The following is a 10,651-nucleotide window of genomic DNA, read 5'->3' as shown; positions in this document are numbered from 1 at the left end:
TAAATCTAGATTGGAACCCATCAAGTGCTTACATACTTACTTGCATAGTATCTGACACAATCTTATAAAAATAATCTTTACAAAAGCAACAACAATAAAATGTAACTTACACGCACTTTATACCTGGCAACACTACATTCACATGACCTATAGATAGATTTTTGGACTAATGACAAATTCTTGTCAATTTCAGTCGCCCATTTTTATTCAACCTTTTTATTTTATAAGTCTATTTTGGACAGGATAAATTATTTTGTAGTCCCAAATAAGACGTCCATTAGTGTAGTTTTTATAAAATGGCTCGCTGCCATATAGTGTTCCTCGCGTTAGTTTTAAGTGTCGTACAGAGTTTAGGCTCGCAAGTCCCCGTGTTCCTATGGGGCGATTTGCCCAAAACTTCTATGAAAGCTAACCCTCTGACAACCGTAGACCCTGAAGAATTCGGCCACATCGTCCACCAAGAGCTGAAAGACGAGCCTTTCACTGTGGTTTTCATCGAAGAGACCCTTTCAGTCGAAGATTTTTCACGTAAGGATGGCGAAGGTAACACGCTGTTCCCGTTCCTCCGGTCCCAACTGAGCGACTCCTACTATATCCCATCAGTCGAAAATGCACTCCGCGTGCTGAACAAACTTGGTGATGACAAAGTAGACCACGTCAAGCTCACGGACAGTGGTTTGTCTGCAGACCTGGAAGCTACTAACGGAAAATTCTTATTTATCAACTTGAAGGATGCCCGCGAAGGGGAATCGAGGGCGGACATGCTCAAACGTCATAATAACTTCATAAAAGAGGTGTATTCAAGGTTGCAAGGGAAATATTCATCAGTAATTGGGATTTATACAGCACATTATCCATCTTGGACTGTCACTCACTCTCGGGCCAGGCGTCAAACTACAGACACTGCACTAGATGGTGAATACACCCTGGACGGGCTCCGATTGTATGCTGCATCGATTACCTACAACATTGGAACTACTTCGGGAACATTGACAACTCTGTCGTCTAGCTCGTCCACGTTCAATGGCACCACGGGAACACAGAGCAGCACACTTAATTTCAACGATGGTGTCACTCTTGTCCTCAACTTCGTGTCTAGCTTGGGTTACTGGTACTTTGGTAAGATGTCCTGTCAACTACTCATCGGTAGCCGGCTACCACATAACAATTGTTTATCTATTATTGACAACTCTGTCGTCTAGCTCGTCCACGTTCAATGGCACCACGGGAACACAGAGCAGCACACTTAATTTCAACGATGGTGTCACTCTTGTCCTCAACTTCGTGTCTAGCTTGGGTTGCTGGTACTTTGGTAAGATGTCCTGTCAACTACTCATCGGTAGCCGGCTACCACATAACAATTGTTTATCTATTGCGTCTTGATTATCAGTGCTCGACGGGTTAAAATTTGATTTGTGATGTAAAGATTATATTATGAAACATTAACTTTTGCCGCTGGTAGGAAAAATATTGATTTTCCCATGGGACCAGTACTTCAATTTTGATGAATGGTCGTTGTATACTTATAACTAACATTCTAATTGTATAATGCAATGTGAAATGATACAAACAAGGTCACAAAACTTATAATACATTATTAGGTGCAATCAAGAAAGAATACAAAAAAAAAAACATAGACTTATTTTTCTATTACATAACATTTTATTTCAGGATTACAACTGTTTTTATAAAATATTCACAAGCTTTTATACTTAGATGAGTTTTGTAGGTCAGCTGTCACAAAACCGTAATTTAAAAACTGAAGGTTTTGTCTATATCTGTGCCAAATTTCATCAAAATTTATTACAAACAACAATACAAATATTTTCTTATGGATTTATAAAAATATGGCCCGTAACCTTTGGATAGATGATTTAAAAATCCATAACCTTTTTTCAGAGTCCGTTAGCTTCACGAAGGACACAACCTCCCTGATACTGCTGCCCGCTCCAGGCCCCATTTATGCGCCAAACAACTACTCATACCAGTGTGGAGAGGGAGTCACATTCACTGGTAACAATGATACCGCGCACAGTGTTAGCTTTGTCAACTTGCGTGTAAGTATTTATTTAATTTTATGCAATAACACACAAAACAGATTACACTCGCATGATGAGCAAATTCAAATTCAAAATTCTTTATTCAATTTAGGATGATATACATCACTTATTGACGTCAAAAAATTACTTAAACTAAGTCTACTGCCGACTTCCAAAGCGCAGGTGAAGAAGAAGCGGCGCAACAAACTTCACCGCAGCCTTTTCTCCAAGGACGTCAATTAACAAATATAGATCTTATACATATATTAAAAAAATAGGAGGACGAATTTACATCATTATTAAAAATGTCAAAATTTAAATGAAAAAATAAAATTTAAAAAAATATTGAAAATTGTCACACAATATGTATATATATATAAAGCTAAATGTACAAAACGTACGTAATCACGTCATAAATCAATTACATATGTTATGAGGATACTGCGCCACGCTTTGGCCAAAAATGAGCGTACTAACATATGTCTGTAGACAGACATTTTGATTTCTTCTTTCATAGTCGTATTCCTCATGATTGAGGGTCGTGGTCATTACGTGGAATGAAACACATATAACAACTTTCTTGGCATTATTAATGGAGTGGTTTCGCGTTGCCTTCTCCATTTCACACGTAAGGTAATATCAGCCAGTGTGCAGGTTACCTCACGATATTTTCCTTCACCGGAAGCAAGTGGTGGTCGATGAAAACTACTATACATGAGTCAGATTGGTATACAAACTCATGTGGCACGAGTAGGATTCGAACCTGGGACCTTAAGATCCACAGGCGGGCGTCTTAACAATTACACCACCACCGCTTCTTTAACGTTTTGGTATCTATCTATTATAATTATTTTTCTTTGTTATCTCCTACAATACAGACATAGCTTATAGTTTTATTATATGTGGGTGAATTTCACGAGCGTTTGAACGCGGCGTGTAGCGTTTAATTCGTGTCCGACAATTTTTTTAAAGATTTTTTTTACCATTAAACATTTCATAAAATTAACATTGTAGCGGTACTTATTTATAAAATAGGGTAATTAAATTGATTACTGTCTATGGTGAAATTTAATAAACACCAATTAAAGCCCGCGGCGGGTGTTGATTTTAACAACTGGTAATACTCTCGCCTCTATCGCCGACATATTCAGACAGGTCCTATTCTAGGGCGGAAGCACACACACACACCTCCAGAAATCAAATGTAAGTACAAGAAACTATAGCTAAATATTTATTTTGCAGATTGAACCGTTCTTCGGTAACACCAATGACACGAACACATTTAGCGAAGGATTTGATTGCATCGGCTACTTCGACACCACGATCCTTGCTTGTCTGATGATAGTCTTCCTACTGCTCTCCATTCTGTTCTACGGTATCATGATGATGATGGATATAAGGACAATGGACCGCTTCGATGATCCCAAGGGAAAAACCATTACTATAAATCCTACTGATTAATAGATCACTTTGTTTTGGGGCATTCAGCCAATTTTCAGTTCAATATACCAAACACTCGTACGCACGAGCGTTGAAAAATCGTCCGTATTTTAAAACGCCGATGTTATATCGGATATTGTAACGACCGCCAAACGCTCGGCGCGTAATGTGAGAGCGTGATAAAAATAATTGTTTAAATGCATGTCAATAACCTAATTTAACACAGAGCGACACAAAATTTGGCGTTATAAAACAACTGTCACACAACTGACGTGTAAACAAATACAAGATTACTTGGCCGCGCTTTTTTAACGCTCGTGCAAGCGAGGCCTTTAATTTCTGTTCAGTTAAAAACAATAGTTATTTTTGAAAGTGAAATGCTTTTAGACGTAAGTATAATTATGATGGAAAGTATTAATTATTAACATTTGCAATGGTTAATCATTTTAAATGGAAATGATGGATGAGTGATCCTGAAGTGATTTTTTTTTAGTATTTCGATAGCCGTCATTAATCTCCTTCAAATTTCAACAAAGACAAGAATCTTTACTACCATAATTTATAATAATCTGTTTGGGGCAGTGTAAAAATGTTATCATTATTTGATTTTTAAGATTTTAGAATGGACTTATTTTTAAAAGGACGCGAATGACGGCGGTCGAAACGCTGGGAAATTCACCGCCCTACAGTTAGACGGTGAATTTCACGGTTGACGTTTTGAACGTTTTGATGGTTTGAACGCGGCGTGTAGCGTTTCATTAGTGTCGCACATATTTTTTGAATAAAGAATCATTTTTTGTTTTAATCAAACATAAAATTAACACTACCGGTTCTTTACTGTGTATGGTAAAATTTAACAAACGCTGATGACAGCCCACGGCGGCGATCAAAACGCTCGTGAAATTCACGTGACACTAGACTAGAACGTGTTTAGTTTTGTAAACATTTGTTGATTGTTAACTATAGAATCATGTTACAATACACTATATTTATCGAACGAATATCGAAAAAAAATATGCATGTTTTTTTTTTTGGAAAATTTATTTTATATTAACCTCATGTTTACCCTATTCCTATATAATTATTATTCCGAGTGGACACTTTTTGATAATGGCCTAATTTTTGCAGATTTTAATGGCAAAAAATTTAAAAATAACAATATTTTTTTTTTACAACAGCCTAACGTTATAGTTCCTTACGTAATTTTTATACCATGGTGTGTGTTATACCGACTGGAATTTTCTTATACCGGCCTAATTTTAGCTGATTTTAATAGCTAAAAAAATTCACAACCATTTTTTTACATTTTACAACAGCCTAATGTTCCATTCCCTCTTTCATCGTGTGTTCCTGGTTATATTCGGAGCTGTGACGCCTCAAGGCGAAGGGTTAGGTTTTAGATTTTTTTTAATTGCCATTACATTTGGAATATTGTTTAATTTTGCAACCGGCCGCCCGCCTGACCCTGACATTTAAGAATGTTATTGTTACCTATCAGCTGTTAAGGCTTTGTGTCCCTTAGTCGCCTCGTACGACATCCATTGGAAAATACGAAGTGGTTTTATACTAAGGCGGAACCACACGCCACAATCCCAATTTTATGATAAACCGAGTGTTTATTTTTTTAATATCAGCCTAATTTTAGCAGATTTTAATGGCAAACGACTGAGTTTATTATTAATTCTATAAAGTCTCGGGTATTTTTTTTCTGTGGCGTCATTAATTTATTAATTATATGTCTATTACGTAGCATCCAAACAAAAAAAAAGCTATCCTAAGTAATATAATCGCAATTTTTTAAAAAAATTAATTTTCAATGTTTAATATCTAAGCACAATTTTTCGCTAAACGTGCGTCAAAAGTTGGATTTCTTTTAGGTATATTGTCTTTAACGACTTCTGTAATATTTTTGTCGATATCTCTGGTTCTAAGCAATGTGTCGTGATGAAGTTTTTAGTTAGACCATCATCGCTATACAACTGGGAACACCACATTCTATTCCAACTAGTAGTTTTCGCGTGATGCCCGAATAAACATACAGACAGACAAAAATTCTAAAACATATTGATTTGGCCTCTATTAGTCCCTTATAGACCCCCATCATTATTTTTCTGTAATATCTCCTATGTACAGACATAGCACGCTTACAGTTTTCTTATATGTGTATATTCAGAATTGTTGATCAAAGTGTTATAAAAACTAGCGCTTTTTAATTTAAAAAAGTATGTAAAAAGTATACAGGGCCACTGGTATCAAACGCAAACCCTCCTAAAGACTACTTGGGTACATCGAAACAAGCAACTTTTATTCTACGACTTTTCGTGATTCGTAGTTTTTTTTATATTTTCATATAAGAAAAAAAAAACAATCTGATTTGCGATTCTACACATGTTAACTCTATGTAATAGCCAAGCAACACGAGACAGTACAGTGGCGTTATGTAGCAGAATCGAATATAGAGTTAACGTTTTATAGAAACGACATTAACTAAAAAAATGAATATTTTTGTATTTATTACGTTTAGACAAAGTCGTAGAACAAAAGATGTTAAGTGTCTATGTACCTTACGCGCCCTTGAAAGGTTATGAGAACCCTGTATAAAAAACATACTTTTTTATGAAAAAGCGCTAGAAAAGGAGACAAAACTTTTGTCTCGTTCTGTCAATGTCATTATAGTCTTCTTCGAGTGTCTTATTACTAAAGATGGAGTCAATTTTATACCAGTCGCCTAAAGTAATCTGACGTGATTTTTACGACTACCGCCATCTAGTGACCATTGTAATGTTGGATAGTGACAAAATATATATTTGTTTATTCTTAGCTTAAAATTGCTATAACGTTTTTATGAATAAGAGGTTAAATCTATATTGTTAAGAAAAAAAGAACTTGGTGCCTAATTCACAGTCATAGACAATACTTCTTCGAAAATAGTGTATGTAATAGTGTTGTAACGTCCAAATGTTAGCTTTAGTACTACTCTAGCGCGAGTAGAATGGGTTTACGTCCTATATTAGCTGAGTTTCGCTCATAGTTCCACTGAACAACGTGAAAATACTAAGTAAAATATAATCTATATCAATGTTTTCAACTTATTGACTAAAATCCTACAAATATTATAAATGCGAAAGTTTGCGAAATTGTATGTGTATGTTTGTTACTGTTTCACGCAAAATCTACTGGACCGATTGTTATGAAACTTGGTACACGGGTAGAATTATAACCTGGAATAACTAATAGGGTACTTTTTCCCCGAAACTCCCATGGGAGCGAAGCCCCGGGGCGCAGCTAGTACAAAATAAATGACCATTCGATTCGTCGTCACTCTACTTTCTCCGTCCAGTGAGAAACGAACTACATAGTAATGTCTTAAAAGCAATTATGTAATCATTAAAACAATTCGGTACTAAATGTATTAATTATATTATAATATTAGTGTATTTCCTTTGGGTTTTCGCCCGAATTTTTGGTCAGAAACTGGATAAACACTGGACGTAAACCTTTATATGTCAAACATTGAATTGTATTGTGGTTAGCAAGCTTAAGCAAATATATGTATAATATATAAAAATGTTATATACAATTAATGAATGTTGTTTTTTTTTTTCGCTTAAATATTATATTTCGGTCATGTGTGAATTCACTTGGAAAGATAACTGCTTATCACGCTCGCCTAATCGCATCTGACACGACTTAAATGTGGCAAACTAGTCGCATACACACTAATGAACTTAAACCGTCCCATGTCCAATAGTGTGCAGGTTTCCTCACGATGTTTTCCTTCACCGGAAGCTTCAAGAAAAAAAGGTGTGGACACAGTGACGTGCCATAATATTAGGAGTACGTCTAGAAACCACAGACTTATATGTGCTAGAAAGAAACTTATCACTATAAATAGAATCTCGGCTCTGTCGACCCCGTAAGAGACAAAGTCGTGATGCAGGCGCCGGCTCTTGCTCACGTAGCACCCGTGCGCGATCAATATTTGGTCTTGTGTCAAAATGTGACGGTCGCCATAAAAAAAACGGATGCGAGCGGCTTCGGCGCCCCCTAATAACAAGTGCCCGGGTACACGTACACTGTAGGGGAAAGACGCTCCTGATACTGTATATACCTATCTTTAGGAAACCGTCATTTTGGCAGCAGCAGCGGCGGCCGCCTTCTTCACAGCGAGGGTCGTACGCTACTTCGCCAGGATTTTTGCTTTCTGGCTCATGTAACTTTCACTTTTTGTTCGCTTCGCTTGATGCTGTTATGAGACACACAACAAGCTTAACAAATTTGCAAGCTTAACAAATAAGCCTATACATAATGTTATAATTGCTATTACGAAAGTAGTCACAGTTGTATTCATCTATTTTCGAGTTATGTCACAGTTGTGTTAGCTATTTCAGAATTATTAATGTTGCAATAGCTATTTCCTAGTTATGTTAGCAATTTACGAGTTATATTAAAGTTGTTAGCTATTTTAGTCATGTTAATGTTGTGCTAGTTATTTATTTCTCTAGAACTTACGGCGAAGATCATAGTTGTGTTAGCTATTTCAAAGTTATTTGTGTTAAGTTGGCTGTTTCGAAATTCGAATTAGTAATTTAGTAAAAATACATTTTTTTTTCGTGTGGAAAGACGCTCGTCCCGTCCATCCGGCCACGGGAAGCCGGACAGGTGTGTGGGACCCCACTAAAACCACACGGTGTCAACGCCTACCGCATTTGTGCCGGGACCATGTGCTAATCTCGCTCCACAGCACCGGCGCGGCGGCCGCTACCTCGGCGGCCTCGGCATAGCACGCTCACGGGACCCTCTCCAACGAGAGGGGCGGAGCGGCCAACGGGATAGCCCGACGGCCTCCTCTCTTCCGTTTGGGGAAGGCACGCTTGACACAGACGCGCCTTCTACCCTAGGGCCGTTAAGCCGAGCGACGGAAAATCCCGCTTCGGTCGCCCGCCTTCTGCGCCCTGGGCGCCGGCGGCGGATGGCGAGGTCAGAGGTGTCCTCGCGCTCTCTTTCCGCCGCCTCTTTGCGGAGCATGACGCACTCCGCAAAGGCCTGCACCGCTGTCCACGACGTCTCGCTGTCGGCCATCTGTCTCACGACAGCCGGCAGGGAGAGGTCGTCCCCCACTACCACGCGCAGCTCCGCGCGGTCTTCTGCCCAGGCTGGGCAGACCTCCAGTGTGTGCTGGGCGTCATCGTCCTCGCATCCGTCACAATGGTGGCAGATAGCAGACGGCTCACGCCCCGCTATTCGACACAGATACCCCCCGAAGCAACCATGCCCTGAAAGTATCTGCGTCAAGCGGTACGAAAGCGAACCGTGCTGCTTCGCCAACCAAAGGCCAAAACTGGACGGATAGCCTCGACGGTTCTACGCCCAGCAGAGGGCTGCTCCAGCCTGTGGCCTGTGTTGCGGCGACCTGCAATCTCCCTAGGTGCTGGCCGGTGGCCCCGGGCTAGTGCCTCCTCACGCCATTTGAACAGAGACGCGAGGGTCCTGGCTTCTAAGTCCCAAGGAATACTACCGGCAAGCGTGCACGCTGCCTCACAGGAGATCGTATCGTACCTCTGGAGGCCCTGATTGCCATCATTCTCTGCGGACGTCGCAGAAGAGCGATATTTTGGTTACTCAGGGCCTCTGCCCAGATGGGAGCACCATAGAGGGCCATGGATCGCACGGAACGCCTCGGATTTTTGAAGGGCCACCTCCAGACCAAGCCGGCGGATTCGGCGCACCACTTGCGCTACTCCCGCAGTAGCGACCAATGACGCCTCTCGATATGTGGCTCCACGGGCCGCGACCAGGGTGTCGTCGGCATAACACACCAACTCCACACCTGATGGATTTACGGCCCGCAGCACCCAGTCGTATCCGATGTTCCACAGGAGCGGTCCTAAGACAGAACCCTGCGAAACACCGCGCGTCATTGTGCTCTCCTTCCAACCATCTCGAGCAGGGAATACTATCCTCCTATTCATAGGGACACCATCACGACCACCTCACCCTGGGAGACCGCATCCTGCGCCATGGACTTCACCCTCAGAACGGCGTGGACGATTGTCTTCTTCCGGCGGAACCCGTACTGGCAATCCGCGAGGTCAGGACCTACTCTCTCCAGGTGCTCGACGAGGCGGTCAGCAGTGACTCTATCCAGTAATTTGCCTGCCTCGTCGAGCACGACGAATGGACGAAAGCCAGACGGGGAATCCGCCGGTCGTCCCTCCTTCCGTAGCAGGACCAAACGTCCCGCTTTCCACGCCCTGCCCGAAACAGGCGTTAAACAACCCCCGCAGTCGCTCCCCCAGGACGTCTAGAACGAGGACCAACGCTCGACCTGGAATACCATCTGGACCCGGGGCGGTATTCTTGGCGCGTAGCCTGAGCACGGCCGCGCCAAACTCGTCCCGAGTAATCTCAGGGATTTCCTCCCGGTCCTCAAGCCCCACATCCAATGGTGGAGGGCTGCTGGAGGGCTGGAATGCCGCTCCCTGCGGGAACAGAGCGGCAACTACCTCGCCGAGGATCTGCGGCTCCAAGCTCTGCGTCAAAGTCCCCACGGATCGCGATCCAGCGTAGCCAGCAGCTCCTCCCTGGCCGCTTCCTTGGCGGCCGCTTAGTAAAAAAAAAAACCTAACACAACTCTAATATAACTCGAAAATAGCTAACATAACTAAAACATAACTCTGAATCAGAATATAACTCTTAAATAGCTAACACAACTCAAAAGAAAAGCTATATCAACACAATCGAGTAAGTAATACACACCAAATCACCCCTAAAATTAATATTTCCCTGTGATTCAAGAGTCGACACCATAAATACAGAACCCTTCGCGTAGCTAGAGCTTGTCAATGACACTTCATTAAACATTTAGAGGCAGTGTTGCCAGTATAGGATTTGTAATAGTTCCAAACTCGGTTTTTATTTGCCGCCAATTAATAACTTGTATTTCGTACTTCCGACATAGAAAATAATATATTGCAGATTATTTCTAAATTATTAACTGAAATGGCTATATGACTGGGTAAAACATTAAATGCCTAAAGCTATTTTAATCAAACACAACAAGTAAATGTCACTTGAATTTATCGGTTTTTAATTATCAATTGAAAATTATTATTTGTTATATCTAACTATTATTATAAAGAGGTAAGCGTTGAGTTTGTGACTTTGTGAGT

The 10,651-nt window shown here is 40.7% G+C and overlaps 1 protein-coding gene across 1 annotated transcript; it reads left to right on the top strand.

Annotated features, from left to right (window-relative positions):
• The first annotated feature begins 149 nt into the window (after positions 1–149).
• Positions 150–5,275, top strand: VhaAC45 (Vacuolar H[+] ATPase AC45 accessory subunit). The gene is made up of 3 exons (XM_053767426.1): positions 150–1,119; positions 1,900–2,057; positions 3,282–5,275. Exons 1-3 carry the CDS (start codon positions 297–299, stop codon positions 3,498–3,500), a joined length of 1,200 nt encoding a protein of 399 aa, XP_053623401.1. The 5' UTR covers positions 150–296; the 3' UTR covers positions 3,501–5,275.
• Positions 5,276–10,651: the final 5,376 nt, after the last annotated feature.

Source organism: Plodia interpunctella, chromosome 30 (assembly GCF_027563975.2).
Source record: "Plodia interpunctella isolate USDA-ARS_2022_Savannah chromosome 30, ilPloInte3.2, whole genome shotgun sequence".
In the NCBI taxonomy this organism is placed as follows: domain Eukaryota; kingdom Metazoa; phylum Arthropoda; class Insecta; order Lepidoptera; family Pyralidae; genus Plodia; species Plodia interpunctella.
This window is presented reverse-complemented; position numbering and strand designations above follow the sequence as displayed.

Coding starts and splice junctions, on each gene's coding strand:
- VhaAC45 (XM_053767426.1), top strand. CDS start 297: ATGGCTCGCTGCCATATAGTGTTCCTCGCGTTAGTTTTAAGTGTCGTA. Junction 1,120..1,899: donor CTTGGGTTACTGGTACTTTG/GTAAGATGTCCT, acceptor ACCTTTTTTCAG/AGTCCGTTAGCTTCACGAAG. Junction 2,058..3,281: donor TTAGCTTTGTCAACTTGCGT/GTAAGTATTTAT, acceptor TTTATTTTGCAG/ATTGAACCGTTCTTCGGTAA.